The 25,665-nt window shown below is 45.5% G+C and overlaps 1 protein-coding gene across 1 annotated transcript; it reads left to right on the forward strand.

Moving 5' to 3' along the window:
* The first annotated feature begins 1,167 nt into the window (after positions 1–1,167).
* On the forward strand, positions 1,168–25,047 carry SERPINB5 (serpin family B member 5). The gene is made up of 7 exons (XM_045457560.1): positions 1,168–1,306; positions 9,075–9,249; positions 13,115–13,252; positions 16,046–16,163; positions 18,740–18,882; positions 21,520–21,687; positions 24,558–25,047. The coding sequence occupies exons 2-7, from the start codon at positions 9,082–9,084 to the stop codon at positions 24,948–24,950; spliced, it is 1,128 nt and encodes a 375-aa protein (XP_045313516.1). The 5' UTR covers positions 1,168–1,306; positions 9,075–9,081; the 3' UTR covers positions 24,951–25,047.
* Positions 25,048–25,665: the final 618 nt, after the last annotated feature.

A 25,665-nucleotide genomic window follows, 5' to 3' on the forward strand; every position in this document is an offset into this window, starting at 1 on the left:
TCTGTCTTCATGAATATGTGTGTCTCATTTCACAGATGAGGACACTGAGGCTAGAGAGGTTAAGCGCTTGGACTAGGATATCTCAAGCATCGAATGGTACAGTAGGTTTCTAAACGTATGACTCTGCCCCTAAACCCACATCTCCCCACTCCAGCTGGGGATGTAAGTTTTGAGAGGCAGCCTGCCCACATCACCCTCTCAGGACCTTTTTGCCTCCACTTGCTCCTGAGAGTCTCCTTTCAGAGTTCAACTCATTTGGTTTATGACTTTGATCCTGGTTAATAATAACCAGGCATCGGGGGAAGGGAAGCGATCAGTCAATCTTAGTTTGGCAAAATGAGGCGCTCTCATTCATTTAGACCAGCGTTTATCGACTGCATGCACGCTGTCTCTCAAGCCCATACCGAGCTGGTGTTACAAAAATGAATGGGGCTCGGTCTTTCATCTGTAGGATTCTTCGTCTTTATCGTTACCATCTTGTGGTCAGATAGAAAAGACTGTATAATATATAGATGGTAATGGGAGCAGAGCAGAAAAATGAATGGCTTAGTTTCAGGGACTTTCCTGAGAACAGATTTGGTAGGAAGCGTGTAGGTCCCACTGAATGAAGGAGCCACAGGATGGCAGGAACTCTGGAACCTGCAAAGAGCAGGCTCCACAGAGAGCAAAGCTGTGTATCTTAATCATTGGGAACTTCATCAAGCACTTTCTCCTATCAGTTTGGGATTACGTATTTTGCTGAGCATACTTCATTTAATTTCTAGGCCCTCTTCCTTTGTGATCGCCATCCTGTTTAATAGGGAGTACCTCTTTCGCACCTAGCAGAAAGAGCTGCCCCAGTTTACGTGGAAAGGTGGGGGTTAGGGAGCTTTTCGGGCACCACCCTATTTGACAAGTCTGAATCATTACGACCGTCACATATTCCTGCTATTTCATATCATATTTCACCTTCCGGTCCCACGTGGCCTATCAGGGTTGCCCTGATGAATGTATGTACATATTTAGCCCAAGGCAGGATCCACCGAAGCCCTTCCTGCCCGAGCATGTCGGAGGCCTTTGGAGGCTGTGCAGACAACAGCAACTTCAACCTGAATCTTTTTTTTTTCCAGTCATGGACCTGCTGCCAAGAGGCATGAGTAAGAGCCGGGAGCGCAGGCTGGGAGTGGTCACAGAGGGAGTGGTGCCTGCTCAGGGGAGCCAGCCCTGCCTCCGCCCCACAGAGGGTTGCTCCTCCATCAAGGTCCTTGGGAGGCTCTCGTGTTCCTTTTCCCTTGCTGTGCGCTTTCCAGGACAACTGTGACTCCAGGTGAGCAAAGCGCGGTAGCAGGGCGATTTTTCAGGGAGATTCTTGAAACACAATAATTATTTGAGCCGTTTCAAGATGGTGGAGTCGGTCGCCATGATGGTTACTGTCAAGGATAGGCTGTGGGCTGTAGTGTTGCCACATGGGCGGCACTTTGAGCTCTGGGTCCTTTGGGAACCAGGAATGCCAGGTAGGGAGCCAAATCACATCCAACTGTGAAGGCGTAACCTGGCTAGGGGGTTCGGGGGGTGGTGGGGGGCGGGCAGCACCACAGTGATTCCCGGAGGAGAAAGTATTCCTGAGGACATCTTCAGCCGTGCCTGGGAATTCAGAATGGATTTTGTGACGCTAATTTCAGGAAGGGCCAGGTGCTGAAAACCGGAGAGACTGCGAAGGCGTTTGAGAGTCTGGCCCACCTTCCTGGTTGGGTGAGAGTTCAGTTTTGGAACCACTCTTCTTTTTGGCAATTTAAAGCAACCAGTCACCGTTCACTTTACTAGCAACCGCATTCTTCCGGGCGGAGACTATTCTCCCTCCCTGTTTATGGGTTTCAGGACAGTTGAAACAATTTACATATTTCAAATATATGTTCTTTTTTTTTTTTAATGTTTCTTTATTTTTGAGAGGGAGAGAGAGAGAGAGCATGTGCGTGTGAGAGCAGGGGAGGGGCAGAGAGAGGGAGGGACAGAGAGAATCCTAAGTAGGCTCCATGGAGCCTGACACGGGGCTCAAACCCACGACCATGAGATCATGACCTGAGCCGAAATCAAGAGTCGGGCGTTTCACTGACTGAGCCACCCAGGGGCCCCTCCAGTGTGTGTTCTTTCAAATGGGCTGGTTCATGGTTTCTTCCTGATAGACACTATGGTTTTTGTGGTTTATTTAAGTGTATCATACTAAAGATCAACTTAACAAGCCAGGCTGTTCAGTTGGCTCGTAATCAGATTACACACAGATTTGCGGAGCTGAGGGGTTTAGCCAGACTACAGCTCGGCCCTTTGCTTGTGGATGAGGAGTGGAGGTTCACAGAGGCAAAGCACTGTCCGCAGTCACACGACTTCTAAGTGGGGAGATGAAGGAGATTGCAGGCCTTCAAACTCATAGCTTGTAGACTTTTCCACGACTCCACAGGTACCCTTGACTTTTTCACCCCAACGTCACCAAAGAGGTTTCGAATAGAATCAGATGTGTCCCAAATCTCAGTCCTCACCAGTCTGTGCAAGTTGGATGGGTTCCTTGACGGGTGGAGAGATGGCAGCCGGCCTGAAGAAAGGCATTCTCCAGATGACTCAGCCGGTTTATTTCTTCGCTTCCTAATGCGTTCAATTCTGTCCCTTCGATCCCTCTGCTTGACTTTGAAAGTATGCAGTCAGAGCAATTTTGGTCATTCTGGTGTGGCAAGCCTGACTCTAGTGTTAAGCAGCAGTGGGAGGGCTCAGGGGTCAAGATCAGGCTTCCAAACAGAGTATCTGAGCACAGCAGCACCCCTGCCACCGGCAATCAAGCCATTGGCCTTATTACTAATAGCTGCGTTATCCTTTCCTGCTAACGAAGCACTTTTCACACGCATCTACTCATTTCATGACTTTGTTTAATCCTCATGATAACTCTTTCACGCTGCAGAAGCTGCAAGAACTCCTATTTTCTTAATCCGGCTCTGACTTTTTCTTCTCGGGAGTGCAGACAGCAGAGACTGGGGTTTTCGGCATTCTCCACTGTAGTTATTATTATTAGAGGCAAGGTTTCTCGACACATTGCCTAGGGACTGGCTATACCGAATACTTAGAGGTTTTTTATTCACCACATTTTTCTTCATCTGTAAACTGAGGCAGGCTATGCTAAATGATTTCCACAATAACCTGACACAGTGAAAAGTTAGTTGGTAAGGAATGAAAAAGCTTATGTACATAGCTGTGTGTGTGTGTGTGTGTGTGCACATTTGTGCATAGAAGAATGGATCTTTTGGTAGCGTGAACTTATCTGGTTCAAATACAGCATGTTTGAGAGGGAAAGGGGCACTCTTGCTAATGTTAGGACAACACAGATAAACCAGGACTGTCCCAGGCAAAACGGGACGTATGGTAGACCTGTCCATAAGGTCTTTATCTCAGCCAGATGGTCTACAGATGAAAAGTTTGAGGACCATTGGCTTAGATGCATTAAAAACTTTAGGAATCTTGGGGTGCCTGGGTGGCTCGATCGGCTATTAAGTGTCTGACTTGGGCTCAGGTTGTGATCTCACGGGTTGTGGGTTCAAACCCCATGTTGGTCTCTGTGCCGACAGCTCAGATCCCCAGAGCCTGCTTCAGATTCTGTCTCCATCGTCTTTGCCCCTCCCCCACTCATGCTCTGTCTCTCTGTCTCTCTCAAAAATGAATAAACATTAACAAAAATTTAAAAAAAAGAACCTTTAGGAATCTTTATGCAGGGGCCAGTGACCAGCTCTAGGTCTAGAGAACTGAGCTCAGTGACCCAGCTTACATCCTAGTACATGTGCCTGCTCTCATTTGGGAGTCACCTGCACTCTCTGAATTGGGTCTGTTCTCTCCGGCACACACTTTTGCATGACTATCTCCTTACTTATCCTTTAGGACCCGTCTTTGGTGGGACTTACTTGGATGGAACGGATTCTGAGGGGACCTCACTGAGATGTTTCTTTTTTAAAAAAATTTTTTTTTTAACGTTTATTTATTTTTGAGACAGAGGGAGACAGAGCATGAACAAGGGAGGGTCAGAGAGAGGGAGACACAGAATCTGAAGCAGGCTCCAGGCTCTGAGCTGTCAGCACAGAGACCAACGCGGGGCTTGAACTCGCGGACCGCGAGATCATGACCTGGCTGAAGTCGGACGCTTAACCGACGGAGCCATCCAGGTGCCCCTCACTGAGATTTTCCTATGAGTGAACTGCCTCTCCCGAAGTACTTGTGCCCCCCACAAGTAACTTGTGCCCCCATCCAAACACTAATCGCACTATCACACGTGTGAGGCCACACGACAGCTCCTCAGAGGCAGGAACCAAGTGTGTGTTCCCCTGTGGTTCCTTAATGTCTAGCTCAGTGCCTGACACAAATTAGGTGCTCAGGCCATACTTATTAAATGAGAGCAATATCAAATTAATAGCTTGCGATGTAAATAGCAGAGAGAGAACAAGAACTCCTTCAAAAATGGGAAACAAAGTTTTGTGTTGATTTAACAAAATAGGCAAAGTCTCTTGGTATCTCTAAAGGGGTAATTCAGGATGTGTAGAATTTTTGGAGCTCCGAAGACAGGCGAGAGAACACATACCAGCCAAGACACGATTATGATGAGGTGTGGTCGGGAGTACCCGGCTGGCAGCTGGTGGAAATGAAAGTCTGGTTTTGCCACTTTCACCTCCCTGTGTGGGTGGCCTGGGACAATCACTTCATCTCTGCCCACTTCACTTTCCTCACTGGGACATGAACAGGAGGAGCCAGACTAGATCCATTCCAAGATCTGTCTGCACTTCCAAGGTTTACGATTTTAGGACATAACGCAAACGGCAGGCGACTTCGCAATACGTTCTTACAAGTTTTTGTTTGTTGCGTCTGTACTTGTGACTTACGTTTCCATCTCACTTTTCCCTGGTTGAAATAACAGTGCCTTTGAAACATTTAAGTGACTAAAACATGTAGCGTTTCCTACGTTGGAGCTGTAATGGAAATTCTCTCTTTTCGTTATAATTGTCAGAGGGTTTTCATGAAAAGGACAGAAGTTCTCTCTGTGACCAAGTGAAAAGTAAAACAAATAAAAAAAAACTTGCAGTGATTTTTCGCACTCTGAACACAGGTCATTAGGCATGTACAATTATGATGGAGGACTTGCTAACCTCTACCCTTGGACCCATAATTTGTATAGCACTAGCTGCACAAAATGGCCTGTGTAGGACCGGATGCATTTTCCTGGGCTTGTATTGCTACGTTGCTGGGATTTGTTTGCATGCTTTGTCTTGCAGCACCTTGAGGTGGCGATGGGCTATGGCCAAAGTCATCCCTTGGAACCACCTCAGACCAGACCGGCTTTAAGTGTTTTTAGGTCTGCTGGTATTAATCACCAAGCAGGTGATGAGGTCTGCCATGCGATATCTGGTGGATTACTTGGTTGGTGATTGCTTGCCTCTACACAGATTTCTGTGTGCACCCATTTTCTGCTTCCTTCGTCAGGCATCCAACAATATTGTTATCTCTAGGACCTCAGATATTAAGGCCGTATGACCTTCCCTGACTCGTGGGACAATTTTCTGAGAAAGGAGCCAGTCAGCACACAGATAAGAAGGCACACCTGTTTGGACGCCTACCCTGAGGACTTTCATGCAAAGGAACAGACTCTTGAAAGGGAGGGTCTGCCCCTGTCGGGAAAGCATCAGCCGATAGACGTGTACTGATTTACATTTTCCATCAGGGACTGGAAATCCAAGCCTTGAATTGCGACACAGCGTTAACTGGATTGTGTAATCAGCTGTCCTAAAAACCACCATTATCTTGTATCGCATGGAACCATTTAGACTAAATTTACCCTCAGATGCGTTAAAGGATGAATGAAGAGTGCTTCGCTTGAACAATGTGGTAAAATGAGCATTTCCTTACCCTTTGATCCGCGTCTAGGTGTTTGCAGTCAAAATTCCCTGAGCAGATTACTCCGAGGCCTTGAATACACAGAGGAAATCAAACTTTAAAAGTAAAGTTTGTATCGATTATGCAAAGTTACTCTAATTTCTCTTCTTGAAGGGTAGGAAGTACATGCTGGGAAGGACTACTGACGTTTGTTCAAGCAGAGTTGGTATGTTTTCATCTTATGATTGATGTGATCAGGCCTCAAGTTGTAAAAGCTTCGAGAAGTTGGCAGTGGCTTGGGTTTTAGGCCTCTCTCTTTGGTGAAGAAATAGCTCATTTAGGCCTCTTTATTTGGTGGAGAAATGACTCATGTTGAATTTTAGTTGTTGATGAACTCAGCCCCATCCGTGTTAAATTTGCTGTTGGAGAAAGCCAGACTTCAAGTCCTGAAAGTCTGTTACAGGGATCCCCCAAACCTTTTGTGAAGTTTCTTTTAATTTCTTCGTGGTGGACGTACTGGTCAAAACACCCTGTGTGCTTCCGTTTCTGTCTCATGGCCTTCTGTACCCTTGATGTTGGGTGGCTTTGCCTGGGAGTACACAGTCATCCCAAGCAGATCCCGCCCCAGAGAGAGGAGAAGGTCTCGGGCCCCAAAGAAATGTGAGATTTAAGGTTACCTTGTGGTAGGTTTTCAGAACAATGACCTAAGCTCACTTAGCTGTTCTTATTGGGGGCATAAAACAAAGGAGGAAGAAGTCATTGGAGATGACCAGCGAGTATGAATGGGTCAACAAAACATTCTTTTTGGTAATGGATTTGCTTTTATAGACTCTGAGATACATTATAACCTACTCGAATCCATCTTGCACACAAGCCACACGTCCCATAAAAGGCGGATTCCTATCCTGGGCTCAGGCAGGGGCTGAAGAGTCTATGCAGCCCAGTTCTGTTCAAGAGAGTGTTATGCCCTGACTCCTTCAGTTAGGTGCCTTCAGGCTTGGTCAGTAATGACTGGATTGAACAGAAAGGTCGACCTTTTCTTAGAATAACAGTTCTCAAAATTTTCAATTCCAAGATGCCTTTGAACTCTTAAAAATTACCAAGGATCCCAAAGAGTTGTTTTTCTTTTCTTTTCCTTTCTTTCTTTTTTTTTTTTTTTTTGATGTCAATTATATCTATTGGTATTGACCAAATCAGAAATTAAAACTGGAGAAATTTTAAAATATTTACTCATTTATTGAAGATACCAATCACGTGACCCTTACATATTAACACGAATAACGTATTTCTATGAAAAACCACTGTTTTCTAAAGGAAAAGAGGTGCAGAAAGAAAAGTAGCACTGTCTCTTCATTTCCTCGAATCTCTTTAATATTTGGTTTAATAGAAGACACATCACGCAGACTCTGGGAACTCTGCTGCATATTTGTGACAGATTGACAATGGAAAGATAAACAATGTCTAAAAACTTTTTTTTTTTTTAATTTTTTTTTTTTCCAACGTTTATTTATTTTTGGGACAGAGAGAGACAGAGCATGAACGGGGGAGGGGCAGAGAGAGAGGGAGACACAGAATCGGAAACAGGCTCCAGGCTCTGAGCCATCAGCCCAGAGCCCGACGCGGGGCTCGAACTCACGGACCGCGAGATCGTGACCTGGCTGAAGTCGGACGCCCAACCGACTGCGCCACCCAGGCGCCCCTGTCTAAAAACTTTTATGACGTTAAAAAAATCTCCATGCCCCTCGAGGGGCTTGACCTCGACTCCGAGATCAAGAGTTGCATTTCCCACCGACGGAGCCAGCCAGGTGCCCCTGAAAGTGGTTTTGACCTCACGGACCCACCAAAAGGGTCTCAGGGACTTAGAGAACCTACATGAGAATAAGAGTCCTCAGACAGGACTAGGTGCCCGCTTGCTGTTGTCTCCAATTCCCCGGGCCCCGTATTTTTAGCTGAATCCACCTTCTCTCTCTTTTCATTAACTCCTATATGATTTGTCACACCGCTCGCACGGCACGGGCAGCCGCACATTCCCCTTACTTGTCTACGTATCTGCCCCCAGAGATGGCAGGCTCAGAAGAGGAGGGACTCAGTTGATCCTTCTAATACTTTGTGTAGTGTCTTCTACACTGTAGGTGTGTACTAACAACAAAAACATTAACAGCTGTATTTATTAACTATTGCTGTGTTCTAGGTGGCCTACTAAGGTATGACTGACTGTATGAGTCTCCTTGAGTTGTTATGACAAAGTACCACCAATTGCGTGGCTTAAACCAATAGAAATTTATTCTCCCACCGTCTGGAGGGGCCTGAAATCAAGGTACCTGCAGGGTCCTGCTCTCTCTGCAAGCCATAAGGGAGAGTCTGTTCCATGTTTTTCTCTTAGGCTCTGGTGTTGCCAGTGATCTTTGGTGTTCCTTGGCTTGTAGAAGCGCCAGTTCACTCTCTACCTCTGTTGTCATGTGGCCTTCCCCATGGGTGCGTTCACACCATCTTCCCTTTGTGCACGTCTGTCTCAGTGTCTTTTCTCCTGTTTTTACAAGGACCTTGGCCATATTGGATTAGGGCCACCCTCACGACCTCAACATATCCTTTAGGGAGACACTATTCAACCCATAACACTTACTAAATATTAAATTGAACCATACAAAACTGCTCTGATTTTTTGATTTATTTTTGAGAGAGGGAGAGAGAGAGCCAGTGGATGAGGGGAGGAGAGAGAGGGGGACAGAGGACCTAAAGTAGGCTCGGTGCTGGCCGCGGAGATCCCAACGCGGGGCTCGAACTCACAAACTGTGAGATCGTGACCTGAGCCAAAGTTGGAGGCTCAACCGACTGAACCACATGGGCGCCCTTAAGACCGACTGATTTTGATCAGTGCCATCAACCGTTCTGTCCACCTGCTGAGGAAGAGGTGTGCAGGCTCCTGAGGATGGCCTTTGTGGCCGAGTAGGCCTGAATCTGGAGATTATGGGCAGAGCTGGACACGCAGAGGATCCCATATGCTGGACTGTTCAGACCTTAGGACATTTTCCCAGAAGTTTCTTCACCATTGGCTTTTCAGATTGCATTTACTGAAAGTTCCTTCCTCTCTTCTACCCAAGACTGTTACTTTGAATAGAATCCCCTTGCATTGGCAGAATGCCGTTGAGAACACCTCAGAGACGCTTTAGAAATAACCTCATCCTTGTCCTTTGCTGCAGGCCCACAATGGACGCTCTACAACTGGCAAATTCGGCTTTTGCAGTTGACCTGTTCAAACAACTGTGTGAAAAGGAGCCAGCGGGCAATGTCCTCTTCTCTCCGATCTGTCTCTCCACCTCTCTGTCACTTGCTCAAGTAGGCACCAAAGGTGACACAGCAAATGAAATTGGACGGGTAAGCTCCATACCTTGTTTCTGCTTTCGGTGGGAACAGACTTACCAGAACACAGAGGCGGTGCCTCGGGAAAATGAATGGGGGCTCTTGGAGAAAATTCCTCAGGATTGAGAAGTATGCCATTTCTCGCATCGTCTTAATCTATCTTTAAGTGTGTCGTTAATCTGTCCTGCGACCCACATTTACAAGTACCATGTTGTGATGGACAACCTGGGGACCTGCTTGCTAGGCAATCACAATATTTACACTAACGAGTAGCCTTTGGCGAGTCTCTCTGATACTTTGTGAAAATCAATCAAGATGGTGTTTGTTAAATGTGCCCCTGCAGATACCCCGTCCAGTGCGTGTTTATTTATGGCATCATGCTTTATTTTAAGATGCAGGCTCAACTTCATTCTACTCTGTGATATATTCTACCCTATAATATGTCCGTATTAGATAAATCGATCTGTGCTTATGTTGGTATAGAAATAACTTAAAATTTTTTCTGCCTTCAAGTAACAAGGATAAAGAAGCAGATGCGTTGTGCTTACTTACGTTCCAGAATACTCCCTGGGGCTTGAGTATCCTATTTAAGAAGAATGCAATGAACTGATGTCGACCCTCCCCCACATATGCATATAGTTATATGTATATGTGCGTGTATTTTACTTTTTGTGTGTTGTTTGAGTTTCTTTTTGGCTATGGCTGACCATCTAGCTTTGTAAAATTCTCAGACCTCCAAATGGAGTGATCTTCTCTATCTTGCTACGTTTCATATTTGCTCACTTACCTTTATTTTAGGTTATCATTCTTCTCAACTGTGATATAATTGACATACAACATATTTGTTCTAGATGTACCATATAATGATTTGATATCTGCACATATTGGAAATGATCGCCACGATAAGTCTAGTTGACATCTCTCACTCTACATTGTTACAAATTCTTTTTTTTTCTTGTAGGAGAACTTTCGAGATCTACTCCCTCAACAACTTTCAAGTATATAATACAGTGTTATTAACTACAGTCCTCATGCTGTACATTACATTCCCATGAATTATTTCTTTTGTGCCTGGAAGTTTTGTCCCCTTTTGGATCATAGGTGGATGTGCTCCTAATTCCATTCCGTTATCTTCTTAGGTTGATTGTTTTATGTTCAGTAGAATCTTCTTTTCCATCAACTCACAAGCATTTCAAAAATAGGGACCTCTTTTTATATCCATAAATCCTTACAAAGTAAGACCCACAAAGTATTATTTTGGTCAGGATGAACAATTTACACTTGAAATTGAGTGAGGCTTGGAAAAGAAACTTCAGTTGTGGAGAAAAGCTGTCTCTCTCTTCTCCGTCCTTGGTTCCTCACCCCCCACCCCTCCATTCCTACCCCCTTTTACCTTCCTCGTCTCCCACTAGAGAAGGGATGGTAAAGAGACCTTCCTGGTGGTGGGTCTGTTCTCAGTAATAATAATAAGGCTCTTTTCAGTACCTACAATGGTTCCCCCAGTAATGGTGACGTGGGTTCTTTAATTTTTTGGTCTTTTTACCTGTCATTAGGCAGGAGAGCTACGTACTGCCTTGGATCAGACATCTAACCCTGCAGTACTGAGGCTTTGTGAGTCACAGGCACAATGTGCCCATTTAGTGACATTACCTAGGGTGTGGTGTCAGGGCAGTTATTATGACTTAAGAGTCAGGAGAGAATCACCTTATGCAGACATCGTTTTGGGGCACCATGAAACACAAGAGCTGCTGGGCTATCGGTTGGAATGAAGGAAAAGTTAGGAACAAAAGAGAAGGGGACTTCTTCCAGAAGATAGCATCGTGGTTTTAAGTAGCTTAGAATATAACTGTAAGAATAACTACTAACTGACTAGGGAAACAAAGGCAAGAGACACGTAGCTGAAATTAAATTTCCTTACAGCTTGCAGCCCACTGACACCTGAAACCTCCAGAGTGTGACCTTCCTCAGGGACTCATGGCTGCCTCAATGTTTATATGTCATTAAAAACTAAAAGTAACTTTATCTTAATGGCACCTAAGCCCCACAAGGTCCTGAAAGCCTTGCTTCAAAATCCTTAGAAACTTACTTTATCTCTATTCTCCTTCCCACCACAAACTTAAAAGTATACAATCAGTCCTTCACAACCGCAGTGCAGCTCTTTCTGCCCACAGGTCCTGTCCCTGTGCTATATTAAAATTACCTTTTTGCACCAAAAATGTCTCAAGAATTCTTAGCCGTTTGCTCATGAACCCCACTTCCTAATTTCATCATTAAGGTTTCTTTTCTTTTCTTTTAAAATTATTTTTATTTATTTATTTATTAAAAAAAATTTTTTTAATGTTTATTCATTTTTGAGAGACAGAGAGAGACAGAGCATGAGTGGGGAAGGGGCAGAGAGAGAGAGAGAGACGCAGAATCCCAAGCAGGCTCCAGGCTCTGAGCTGCCAGCACAGAGCCCGATGCGGGGCTCGAACTCACAAACTATGAGATCATGACCTGAGCCGAAGTCGGGCGCTCAACCGACTGAGCCACCCAGGCGCCCCTTTTAAATTATTTTTAAATGTTTATTTATTTTGAGAGACAGAGTATAAGCGGGGAGGGACAGAGAGACAGGGAGACAGTGAATCCACAGCAGGCTCCAGGTTCCGAGCTGTCACCACAGAGCTGGACGTGGGGCTCGAACTCACGAACCATGGATCCTGACCTGAGCCGAAGTCAGAAGGTTAACCGACTGAGCCACCCAGGCGCCCCTCATCGTTAAGGTTTCGATATGATGTTTTAGACGGTTTCCATATAATGTCTGCAATGATCATAGCAACGCTGAAAAGTAGGTATTCTCAGTCCATTTTACAGAGGGGAAAGGGCAGCTCTGAAGGGCTGGGCAAGATTACGTTTCTGGCGGGTACAGGCTGGGATTCCAAGGCAAGGGTGTCTGACTGTAGCCCACCCAGGGCAGCCACCACTTGTGCTGACTCTACCACCAGTGATGCAGCAGCTCACGGTTAGAGCGACTTGTTGGAGCAACTGATGGGGTCACATAGACCTTGCTAGAGACCCTCTATCCCCGAATCTGACATCTGCCTAGTGATGGTCTCTCTTGGTGTTAATCTCTCTTTGCTTGCGTCTAAACTAGATAGGAGGGGGCACGTGGGTGGCTCAGTTGCTTGAGTGTCTGACCCCTGATTTCGGCTCAGGTCACCATCTTGCCGTTTGCGGGTTCGAACCCCATGTAGGACTCTGCACTGACAGCGCTGAATCCCTGCTTGGGATCCTCTCTCCCCCTCTCTCTCTGCCCCTCCCCAACTTGTGCGCACACGCGCGTGCGCGCTCTCTCTCTCTCTCTCTTTCAAAAATGAATAAATAAATAAATAAATACATAAATACGTACATATCAAAAAAGTAATAAATAAATTGGATAGAAATTATACCCCAGCTTCACTCTTTCCCATGTTTAGAAAGGCCTTGGTCTGAGCCTCAGAGGCATCATTTTGAACAAAGGGCAAAATCCCCCCAATAGTTGAGTAAAGGGAAGAGTATCATTATGGCAGTATTTCTCAGCTGGGGACGGTTCCTCTTCCTCTCATCCCAGGGACATCTGGCAAGGCCCGCAGACATTTTTGGTGTCACAAATGGAGGAAGGTGTGCTACTGGCAGTTAGTCTGCCGCTAAGCATCCTACAGTACCCAGGACTGCACCCCCACACACCCCCAAGAATTATCCAGCCCCAGATGTCAATGACACTCAGGTTGAGAAGCCTTGCTTTATGAGGACAGTTGAGCAGGAAGATAGTGCTCCCCCGAGGCGGCTGACCATGGCCTTGTATCCACTGCAGTGGGAAGAGACAAAGCTTGGTGGATGATGGATTGTTTTCTCTTCACAGGTCCTTCATTTTGGAAACATCAAAGATGTACCCTTTGGATTTCAAACAGTGACATCGGATGTAAACAAACTTAGTTCCTTTTACTCCCTGAAACTGATCAAACGACTCTACGTAGACAAATCTCTGAATCCTTCTACAGTAAGTGGGTTAAAGCAATTCGCACCATTCGACTCTTTACCAGGAGTGGCATTTTCACGCGGTTACACCCACCACTTCGTTTTCAGCGAAATCCACTTCTAAGATGCTCATTGATGATTTGAAGCTTATTAAAATAAATCAGCCCTGGTGGGGAGTGTGGGGTCTCTTGATCAGATGGGGGGCGCCAAGTGTGGTGTGGCCCAATCTGATGGAGGCTGGCGGGAGGGTGGGGGGGGGTTGGGGGTGGGAGTGGGGGTGGGGGGGGTGGGGAGGGCCCCGAGGCAGAACAAAGGAGATAGAAGTTTATTGATACACCGCCAGGAGGGGCAGACAGGACAGCCCTGAGAAAGTAGTGGGGAGCTTAGTTAAGGGGGGAGGTGAAGGGGTAAGGGAATGTATGGAATTCTCCTTTTTTAATATCTGTGACCATTGGGTCAGCTAGGGTTCTCCTTAAACAGCAGGGCAAACGACCTGGATGAACATTTTGAGTTCTCAAAAGTTCTCCGCCTCATCTGTTTCTGCATACAGTATTCTCTTGATGTTTCCCAAATCAATGAGAAAAATAACAACTGTATGAATTAATAGTTTTCATCTGTCACAAATTGGTTTTGTTTGCTTTACTCGGCTGGTCGCGTGGGTATCTGTACAAGGTAGCTCTAGGTATTTAATTTTAGCTGTTTCTTGAAGGAATCATCTAAAGTATACTGTAGTATCCTTAAATTTGATCCCAGAGTATATCACAATATTTTTCAAGTCTGTATTTGAAACACGTAGCCAGCATTCTAGACTACCACATAGACGTTCTTTCTCTACTTTAACAATAAAGAATTGATTCAGTTTGTGGTTGCCTGTTCGAAACTGCAAGCTCTCCAAATCTAAAAGGTAGACGGTCAGTTAAATAGCTTACCATAGTTTTACTACTTGCTACTGTAGCTGTCTTTCTGGTTGAGATCTTTTGAGGACATCCATCACTAGATTATTGTTGTGACTTCATTCTTAAAAAAATTTTTTTAATGTTTATTCATTTTTTTGAGAGGGAGAGAGAGAGACAGAGCACGAGTCAGGGAGGGGCAGAGAGAGAGGGAGACACAGAATCTGAAGCAGGCTCCAGGCTCTGAGCTGAGCTGTCAGCCCAGAGCCCGACGCGGGGCTCAAACTCACGAACCATGAGATCACGAGCTGAGCCGAAGTCGATGCTTGACCCACTGAGCCACCCAGGCGCCCCATGTTGTAACTTTATTCTTATTGCTTGAAGACATATATACACAGCATTCTTTTCTGCTGACAATCACCCAGAGAATTAAAAAAAAAAAAAAAATACTGAGATGTGAGCTGGGGTCGGAGCATGGAAAGTTTTTTGAAAGCTCCCCAGGTGGTCCTTAGGGAGATGCTGAATACATTTTGTGCCAGCAGTGAGGACAGTGGAGGTGTCTTTATGTTGGTGAGGCTCTGATGTTTTGGGGTGGCCCCAGTTCTCTCAGTCAACGGCAACACGCAGTCCCAAGGTTGGGTTGTAGTTCACAGATGCAAAGTGGCTGAGGCTGTCGCTGCTCTGAAGAAATTCAAGGGGCCCCCTGTGCTTAGGACGTTTAATCAGCTATGTTTCATTTGGTTGAACTTCCGTTCAACATTTTGAATTATTTCAACCAAACTTGGAGTTGAAAGAGATTTTTTTCAAAGCCGGTTTAAAGAAATTTTTGAAGTTTAAAGAAATTTTTTCCATCCTTCTGTTGGGTGTACATCACTTGCAAATGCACCAAGAATAGAACAAAGGAGCGCGCGGCCTGAGGGGGGCTGCCTGCCTCAGAACTACCTGGATGTTTGTGAAAAGTGCTAATTCCTGGCCTCAGATCACTCAATGGGGATGGGTCTTGGGGTTTGGCATTTTTAACAATAGAACCCCTGCCACGTTCACTACGGAGCCGGAGCCGGGGAGCCGTGTTTCAAACTTAAAGGTGAGAAGAGTCCCCCGGGAATCTTGTTAAAATGCACATTCTGGTTCAGTAGGTCTGGGGTGGGGCCTGAGAGCCTGCATTTCTTTTCTTTTCTTTTTTTTTTTTACCGTTTATTTATTTTTGAGAGAGAGAGACAGAGTGGGGGGAGGGGCAGAGAGAGAGGGAGACACAGAATCGGAAGCAGCCTCCAGGCTCTGGTCTGTCAGCACAGAGTCCCATGCGAGGTTCAAACCCTGGAACCTTGAGATCATGACCTGAACCAAAGTCAGATGTTTAATCAACTGAGCCACCCAGGCGCCCCAAGAATTTGCATTTCTATTAAGATCCCAGGTGATGCTGTGGCTCTTGGTCCTTGAGCTCCACTTTCAGTAGCAAGAAATCTCTAGAGTTGGTATGAATTTCAGTGAGTAAGAGTTTTCTGCTCACAGAGTTCTCTTTTCTGTACATTTCTTCTGTTCTAAGATATCTATCTATATCTATATCTATATCTATATCTATATCTATATAATATACCCTTTAATGTTTCTAAGTTGGAATTCATATTATAACTCTTGTGTAGCATAATGTTTCTTTCTTTCCTCCAAAGCTGCTACTACACTGAGAGAGGCATTTAATAATAGCTATTGTCTTAGAATTGAAGAAATGAAACACTTTATACGAAGGGCATTTCATTGATTTCCACATGAAGCCTCCATTTATAGTATTTACAGATGCTGAAAGGGTATTCACCCACCTGGACATTTTACAAACCCCAATTTAGTTGGAATCATGGAAGGGCACGATGGTTTGACTGCAGAGTTCAGGTATTTTGTGATTTTATGAGCTGGACGTTTTTCAGGAGTTCATCAGCTCTACAAAGAGACCCTACGCGAAGGAAATGGAAACCGTTGACTTCAAAGATAAATTGGAAGAGACGAAAAGTCAGATCAACCAGTCCATCAAGGACCTCACCGACGGCAAGTATCTTTTACTTACTTGGACACCGCCTTCTCTTGACTCTTTCTGCTAAGCAGAGGACTGAACATCTGGAGGCTTCCTTGGATGCTTTCAGTAGACAGGCTAGATTCTTGCCCTTGAAATGCCAGACATGTCAACCACGTGACTCCTGGGCGTGTCGACACCCTTGTCATCTAAGGCTTGGCAGGAATTCCTGGTGCTTCAGTTCTGGTCCACTTTGCTGTGCTCCCCAGGGAGCTGCTGGCTGGTCCTCCTGGAGCCCCAGCCCTGCCTCCAACAGAGCGTGGCTTTGGGCCACTCACTGGCCAGTTTCTCGATGCGGAGACGAAGGGCTTGGGCTTTAACTTAATCCCTGCGGCCACCTTCGGCTCAAAAATTCTGCAAATTTTTTGAAGGAAAAAAGGACAAAAGCTCCTAGGCAATCAAACACACGTCCAGAAAAAAACAAAACAAAGCGAACTGAGGAGGAAACTTGTCCTCAGACCCACCACTCCCAGTTCTGGTCTGCCCTCTGCTAGCCTCAGGGTCTCTTCCGCAGTATCTGCCTGGTCCTGCCCCTGGCTCAGTGCTCTCTCTCCTCCTGCACCGACCCTCCCCGCCCCACCCCACCTCCATGGTGAGTCTTCCTCCCCAGATAGGAATTGGAGCTGGGATGAGTCTGAGTGCCGGTCAGTGTCCATGTGTCCCTTCCCGGGGACATGTTTGTGTGGCACAGAGTGGACTTGTTGGGACACAGCACTTAAATGTGAAGGACTGACTGTGCAGATGAACCTTTCAGGTCCCACCTGCGGTCCCGGGAAGGTCACGCTTCTCGGCAAGGGAGACACGCTTCCTGTAGGAATGGCCAGAGGGGTCCTGTCGCCCTGTAGGAATGGCCAGAGGGGTCCTGTCGTGCCGCTGACTCAGGAATGACAGGTTCCACGCTGTAACTGCAGAGTGAGGCCATGGAGAGAACGTGGTCTCAGAGCCATGGAAGACCCAGGTTCAAATCCAGACACTGCCACTTTGCACTGAGTTACTTGGATAGAGAACCTCAGTTTACTGAACTGTAAAATGGGGCATATGTTACTTGGTTAATTTTTACACGGCTGTTGTGAGAATCAGGTTAGACAATATAGGTTAACGAATAATACAAGATAGCGAAGATAATATATGGTAGCCATAGCTATGCGTGGACACACATGCATATTCATACATATATATATATGTCCTTGAAATGACCTTTTCATTGCCTTCATATGTAAAGAAAAAACAGGTATAAGTAACACCAGGCTGCGCACAATTTAAAAATTTATAAGCAAAAGCAGCTCCGTTTAAATCGCTGTGTAATTGTTTTGCTTCTAGAATTGCCATATAATTGTATTTTGCTCTCCAAGGGCCTTTAAAAGACCTTCCCAAATTTAAGGTTTTTATGGGAGAAGATAGCTTAGTGAAAAGTCCTCTGAGTTTAGAATCAGAAATTCGAGGTTTCAGTTGAAATGACCACCTGCTGGCTCCCCTTCTTCTCTGGTCTTTAAGTTCCGTCTTTGACATGATTACGGATTCAGCACATCATGTGATGTTGGCGGGACTGAAAATGCGGGGCTCCTTATTAAAACAGGTATTACGCATTTTAAGGTGGTGACAGGGGAGCATAAAGCCAGTACAGGGCCCTGCACACACGCCGCCACGGGTCCACGAAGCGGGTCCTGAGTGGAGAGGTGACAATCCGAGGGATTAGGTCAGTGAGAATCCCTTGCAAAACATGTCAGTACTATTCAAATGTGAGGACTTTGCTCTATCAAGGCATTATCACCACTGAACTGTTGTGGCTGTTGGGAGCTTGATCTCTGCGGTAATTACAGTGCTGACCTTGACACAAACAGGTGTCTGCAGCAATGTAATCTTTGGGTGGGGGAGGGGAGGGTGCCAAGCTGTTTGGCCAAGAGCGCAGCTTGGTTCTGTGCGGCTCTGCTTTCCAGCTGCGGGCACGAGGAAGGCTGCTTGGCCTTTCCGAGTCCCAGGTTCCTCAAGTATAAAATGCGGCGGACGATCCTGGCCTTACAGGATCATTGTGAGGGAATACGCGTGAAAAGGCTAAAATTACACTCGTGCATTTTCATCCCAGAGCACAGGCTTTGCAGTCCAAAAGACTCATTTGAATCCCGAATCCCTCCTTGCTCATGTGTCATCTCGGGCAAGTGACTTAACAGCAAGTCTCAGCGTCCTCATCTGTAAAATGGGGAGAAATACACGATATCGTGCATAGGAAATCTCTAGCACACTGCCCCACACAAGGCATTCAAAAGGGGTAGCTCGTGTTTTTCTTCTTCCTGTTCTTCCTGTTCTTCTCCCTCCCTTCCCCTCTGCTTTCTGCCCGCCCCACCCCTGCTGCCAGATCTCTTCGGTAAGTCTTCTCGCAACAGGATGAAAGGAGAGAAAGGAACCCTTGTGAGGCATTCCGGGCCATCGATCGAACCTTGCGTGGGTGGCTCCAGCCGTGACAAATACCCAGGGAGCGGATGCGGTGTGGAGCCCAGATGTGGTGTTGAAGAATAACCCTGTGCAATCTGTGGTTTCCTACAATTGTTTGCAGGCCGCTTTGAGAACATTTTGTCTGACAGCAGTGTCAGTGACCAGACCCAAATCCTTGTGGTTAATGCTGCCTACTTCGTTGGAAAGTGGATGAAGAAATTTCCTGAATCCGAAACCAGAGAATGCCCTTTCAGAATCAACAAGGTACGTAAGGCCGCATGTCAAAGACTCCCAAGTACAGATCTGAAAAATTATGGAAAATTGAGGCATAGGAAGTAGTGTGCCTTTCCTGAGACCAATGGTTGGGAGGGGAGGGGTGGGCAAAGAACCATAATCCCCTCTTATAATAGTGAGCACGCCCCCACTGCACCCAGAGGTGTAGTTTTTATATTTAAGAAAGTGTTCATGGACGGAAGGGAGGGGGAGTGCGGGGGACTCCTTTACTGTCATTAAATCATAAAGCTGGGAGGTGTCAGATCCTGGAGACTCAGACTCTAGAAGAGAGTCACCCAAAATTTGAAATGTCACTGATTTTTCAGCGTGGCCTCTAACCAAGCAGGAAAACACTGCTCCAGGCTGTGTGGGGATACGCCCTCCTTTTGAATGCGGACTTTTCCTTTGTTTCCGTTGCATTACTTTTGTCAGCCTCTGAACTTTTTCACAGGTCTTACTAAATAAACCTTTTCTCCTGTCCCATGGTGTCTTCTTTAAGGGTAGACTAAATTGAGGAAGTTATATTATGAGAGGTGTAAATAGTGCCTGTTCAGACAAGGTGAACACACACACACGTTTTTTGGAAGAGTCTGTATTTAGTCCTGTGTTCGGAAGATATGTCTCTCGATTTATATTCTAGAAAACGGAATTATTGTATCCATCTTCGGTGCTGATAAATGAAATAGACGACTGTATTTGGTGGCCACAGCTATATGCAAATTCAGATGACTAGCCGTCTAACTTGATGGAGAGTTTTAGACAAATCTAGAGCGTCTTTAAGAGAAATAAATGGAAGCATTAGCAGTAAATTTCAAAAGTAGTGTGCTTTTCTATCCTAATTCTATTTCTGGTTGTACCTAGAATGGAAGTCTTTAGTTATTTATTGGCCAAATATTTAGTGAGCAACTACTACGTGATGGGATATATCAAGATAATAAGACATGGTTTCTGCTTTGACTGTAGTCTAGTTAGGGTGAGGGGTGTGTGTGTGTGGGAAACAGTCACATAAACAAACATTTCTAACCATGTGACAAGTATTGAAATAGAGGTATTACAAAAAGTAAAATTAGTACAGTCTAGCTCTGCTGAGAGGTGTTGGGGGCAATTCAGTTTACTGTTTGAAGATCCCAGATATAAGTTTTACTGAAATATTATCTCCCAGGCCTGATATGAAGCTTAAAATCTCCCCTAAAAGAGATCCAGTTAACAGGCAAATATCCTGAGGGAGGTAGAGATCGAAATAATAAGCTATAGTAATTTACTGTCAGTCTGTTACTCTTTAGTATGAACTAATTTTCCTTCAGAAAATCAGTCATGTCAGTAGCAGAGGCACAGTCAGATATCAGTGGGGACAGAGAGAAGGAAGGGCCTGGGATGCTGCCCAGAGAGAAAAGCCTGGGCACCAAGACCCTTTTGGAGGAGTGTGGAATGCATTGGAACTAGAAGCGACTTAAGAGATAATTTGGTTACTTAATATTCTCATTTAAGAAATTATGAAATATTTTAAACATGTAGAGTATTCTAGAAAATAATAAAACAAACTCCAATGTACTCAACAGTCAGCCTTGTCAGTCTTTATATTTTGCTGTATTTATTTTATATCTTAAATTTTTTTTTTAACGTTTATTTATTATTGAGAGACACGGAGACCCAGAGCATGAGCAGGAGTGGGACAGAGAAAGAGGGAGGCACAGAATCCAAAGCAGGCTCCAGGCTCCGAGCTGTCAGCACAGAGCCCCATGTGGGGCTCGAACTCACAAACCTCGAGATCGTGACCTGAGCCGAAGTCGAAGTCAGATGCTTAACCGACTGAGCCACCCAGGCACCTCTATTTCAGATCTTTTAAAGAAAAAAAAAAAAAAATACAGCAACAACAGCACTTCCCCTGGGTAGCCCCTCCTTCCCTGTCTCAAGGTTCCTCCCCAGAGGTAACGACCATTCTGAAATGTCCAATTCCCTCCTGCTACTGACAAGGAAACTGAGGTCCGAGGAGTGAAGTGATTCCCTTAAGATCACACCATCTGTTTATGTCACATTTGAGACCGAAACCCCAGGTTCTTATCTCAAATCCCAACTTCTTCACAGCTCAGATCAGAGTAGGTGGCCATACAGGGAGAGGGGGATTAAAAACAAAGGAGAACAGAGGACCAAACAAATGTGATTTGTGTCTTGCTGTGTGCTGAGTGTTCCCTCATACGTATTCGATCAGCAAACGCTGCCTAAGTAGCTATGTGGTTTGCCCTCGAATTTATTTCCACTCCACCAGGAATAAAGAGCTGGCAATTATGAGCATCTATAAAGACTCAAAGTCTGCCTCTGTTTTCAGTCTTACTTTCTTATTTTCAATGTTTTGTATAAGCAAGTGCCGTATTACGTATAGTTCCCAAAATATATTGGAATGATAAGGCATGTGGATGGCTTTTCAAAGGAAGTCATTGCTCGTCTGGGGACAGTCGGTGATGGTCTGGGTCCAGTACAGTTGGGATCCCAGTGGAGGGATGATTACACCACAATGGTCTGAAACCATAACAAGAACAAATGCGCGTGTGTGCGTGTGCGTGCGGGTGTGTGTATTTATGCTTGTGTGAATCGAAAAGCAAGTGATCCGAATTTCTTCTCCTCTTACAGACAGACACCAAACCGGTGCAGATGATGAATATGGACGCCACGTTCTGTATGGGCAACATTGATGGTATTAATTGTAAGATCATAGAGCTTCCCTTTCAAAACAAACACCTCAGCCTGCTTATTCTGCTCCCCAAGGATGTGGAGGATGAGTCCACGGGCCTGGAGAAGGTGAGGAGGGAGGGGGGTGTTCAACACAAAGGTGCCACCTGCTGTGACAAGGAGCCGTGTGGAGGGCACTGTGTGTGGCTCTGACGCTGCCCTGCCTTACACATCACTTGCTCAGTCGTCTCCAAGGGTTTCGTGGCCCTTTCTGGGCCTTTGTCTTTGATATGAAAACAGCCAGCATGTATTTGGCACTCGTGACGAGCCAGGAGCTGTGACGTCCCCATGTACGCCTTCTCCTCGACTTCTTGGGACAGGCCTATCTATTTATTAGAAGCTGTCACGGTGCTCTTGTTGACTGAGGGACCTGAGGCACAGCAGGGGAGGTGACAAGTCTGCGGTCACCTAACTCATCGGTGGCACGTAGAATCAGAATTGGAGCCCAGGAAGTTGGAATCTGTGTTCTTAATCTAGCCTCGAGTGCCTATTGTTAGCACCTTGCGTTAGTGTGGTACATCTGTTACAACCGATGAACCAGTTGTCCACACATTATTCATAAAGTCTGCAGCCTGCTTTAGGGTTCACTTTGTGTTGTACCTTCTACGGGTCCGGAAAAGTTCTTTTAATGCGTACACACAGAGGAGATTTTATTATGCTTCATCCTTTATGGAGGTTATTAGAGGCACGAGGTGTAAATAACAGTAGAGGTTCATCTCCTTGTGAAGGATGCTTTTGCTCCCCCTCTGCTCTGGCAGCCCCATCCAGCCACCCAGGGCCACCTGCTCCCCCCTCGGCCCCGTGTTCCCAGCTCCCTAGCTCCCCTCCACCGGGGCCTCGGCCCTTGGCCGGGGAGAAGGACAGACTCGTTGAGGACCCCAGAGGTCACCTGCTTCATTTCCAGTCATGCCTCGGTTACGCCCTGGCTTTCCAGGGAGTGGTTTCAGTCCACGTCCGTCCTACCTGCTGCTTTAATGGTCATTACGCTTTATCCATCACTGGCCTTCGTTACTCTTTTTCCTTAATGTTTGTTTGCTTATTTATTTATTTATTTAGAGCTCGAGCAGGGGAGGGGCAGAGAGAGAGGGAGACAGAGAATCCCAAGCCCTGATGTGGGGCTGAAACCCATGATCAAACCGTGAGATCGTGACCTGAGCCAAAACCAAGAGTCGGACGCTTAATGGATTGAGCCACCAAGGCGTCCCTGGCCTTCATTATTCTTTTATTCACATTCACTGCGCGTTTTCTTTTTCACTCCACTCCATGCCCTATCTCCCCTTCTCTCGCTGTTGTTATTCAGCTGTTTTGCACTTTACCTTACTTACGTGAAAGACCCTCATACCATTTATTTTTTCTGATTAAAGTACAGAATGGGAGAAACCGAACTTTTGAGCCTCAGAGAAATTCAAGAACACGCTTTGTGTTCTTCTCCAGGGGCCACCATAATAAGTACCACAAACTGAGTAGCTTAAACAAGAATTTATTCTCTCATAGTTCCAGAGGCTAGAAATCTGAGCTCAGGTGTCGGTTCCTGCTGAGGGTTGTGAAGGAGACTCTGTTCTATGCCTCCCCCCTTAGCTTCTGGAGATTGGCCGCCAATCTTTGGTGTTCCTTGGCTTATACATGTGTCACTTCAATCTCTGCCTCTGTCTTCACGTGGCTTCCTCCCTGTATGCGCGTGTATCTGTGTCCAAAATTTTCCTTTTTATAAGGACACTGGTCATATTAAGTTAGGGCCCATCCTAATGACTTCATCTTAAGTAATGACACCTACAAGGATTCTGTTTCCCCGTAAGGTCACATTCTAAGGCACTGTGGGTTAAGACTTCAATATAAAAATTTAGTTTTTTGTGGGGAGGGGGCACGATTTGACCCATAACACATATATAATGGAGGAGGGGAGAAAACTTTTTTTCCCCCTTCTGACTAGTCTTTTTGAATTATGAATGAATATTCTTCCCTCTCTTCGTTCTCAGATAATAAATGGGCAAGAGAATATACCTTCTGGCTGAAACATTCTAGTTACTTATGGCAATCTTTCGGTTCTAATAATGTGCCATAGATAAAAACAGTAGTCATTGAAAACCAGATTATCATAGATGAACAAGAGAATCCAATGGTTCCAACGGTACCTTCCCCCACTAAACACAAAACAGACAGACTTGTGAGCAGTCTGTGACCTTGCCATGTTACTGATTTTTATGAGTTTCATGTGAGTGCCTTCCGTGCGGGATTGTCCCATGATAATACGGTCAAGGGACTACCATTGTCAGTTGTATTCGTGTTTCTTCTCCAGCCAGTGAGGGGTTGGGAGGGCAAGGAGCAATTTCAGATTTGCTCAGTGAAGAATTTTGTGACTCCACCATTTCATGTGTCATGGCATAGCTCTCATTTTTAAAATAACCGACTGAAACGGATGCATTCATCACCCCCGGTCTTCGAGAATGACCATAGACAGCTTAACAAAGAGTAACTCAGTTTACAAAGAGTAACTTTACATTTGATTTGAGTTACTTTTGATGCCAGGCCAAGTACCCGAATATTCTGGATTTCCTAGAGGAGAAATTAAAACAAGCATTCAAGCAATAGTATGTATAAAAGCCCTCCTAGTTTTATGTTTATTTTACTCTCATTTATGCAACATCATCGGCCACACATCCATTTCTACTCTATAACTTGAAAGAAATAGCCTGAGACATTTCAGGGCAAGGGGACTGTGGTCGGAGCATGGCGGGGAGGAGAGCAGTGCTGGGTGGCTGGGTGCATCTTTGATACGGGAAACCAGTCCCACACCCAGACCGCAGGGTTGATTCCATTTTCGGTGGTCTGAGTGCCCTGCTTCAGCACTGGACTCATGATGTCACTTTCTGTTGCCAATCAAGCAGGATCTTTCACATCTGGGAATGAAAAAATAATTTCCTTTCCTTTTGGTCCTTCAGGTTGAACAACAACTCAACTCAGAGACGCTCTTGCAGTGGACTAATCCCAGCACCATGGCCAATGCCAAAGTCAAACTCTCCATTCCAAAATTTAAGGTGGAAAAGATTGTTGATCCCAAAGCTAGTCTGGAAAATCTAGGGCTGAAAAATATCTTTAATGAGAATACATCCGATTTCTCTGGAATGTCAGAGACCAAGGGAGTGGCCCTGTCCCATGTTGTTCACAGGGTGTGCTTAGAAATAACTGAAGATGGGGGGGATTCCATGGAGGTGCCAGGGTCACGAATCCTGCAGCATAAGGATGAATTCAATGCCGACCACCCATTTATTTACGTCGTCAGGCACAACAAAACGCGAAACATCATTTTCTTTGGCAAGTTCTGTTCCCCTTAGGTGGCAAAAGCCCAGGTTAAGTCCCCCCTGACTTTTCTGTAAACTCTGCATCCAAAGAAACACTTTCTAAATACAATAAATTGTTAATATTGCTGGATCTGGAAGCTGCTGGTACTTGACCTGTGTAGCCCTCATACCAATAGACCCTTCTTTTCCAATTCTTTGTTTTGTTCTCCCTTCAGCTCCTCCCCATAAGACACAATGCTTTTAATGAAAAGGAGTTACTCTGGAGGAAATATATGTATTCATTATGTGTCAAATTATCTCAGGTTGTTGGCAGGAATACAGTCTTTCACAAAGAAAATCCCCGGAAGGGGGATCTGGAGGATTTTAGAGCTTTACCTTCCTTCACTGGGATCAGAATGACATCCTTACTTCCCCGAAAGACTAAAGAAACTGGTACACGGGATCCACAAAACCTTCCTAGCCCCGCTGGAACTTGGGCACACGCTCAGGCTACTGTCGGTCCACAGCTCCTCATGCTAAACGGTGGTACCGGTGTTTTCCTCAAACTCTGACTTTTTGGGATTGTAGAAAGCTAAAGTTTCGGAACTCCACTGATAGAGTCTGGGACAGCACCCTATAAATCAACACCTTAATATTTCTGCCACGACCCATACATATTCACACAAGCTGGACAGACGGACTCTGAGCAGCCCGTAAGTACCAGGTTTTGCCACCAAATGAGTGTGCCAGCAGCTTATGAACAGACTGT

The sequence above is a fragment of the Leopardus geoffroyi genome, chromosome D3 (genome assembly GCF_018350155.1).
Source record: "Leopardus geoffroyi isolate Oge1 chromosome D3, O.geoffroyi_Oge1_pat1.0, whole genome shotgun sequence".
Lineage (NCBI taxonomy): Eukaryota > Metazoa > Chordata > Mammalia > Carnivora > Felidae > Leopardus > Leopardus geoffroyi.

What these genes read in the sequence shown, in the direction of transcription:
- SERPINB5 (XM_045457560.1), top strand. Translation starts at nt 9,082, where the DNA reads ATGGACGCTCTACAACTGGCAAATTCGGCTTTTGCAGTTGACCTGTTC. An exon ending in AATCTCTGAATCCTTCTACA is followed by an intron (nt 13,253 to 16,045) that starts GTAAGTGGGTTA and finishes GACGTTTTTCAG; the next exon opens with GAGTTCATCAGCTCTACAAA. An exon ending in CATCAAGGACCTCACCGACG is followed by an intron (nt 16,164 to 18,739) that starts GCAAGTATCTTT and finishes AATTGTTTGCAG; the next exon opens with GCCGCTTTGAGAACATTTTG.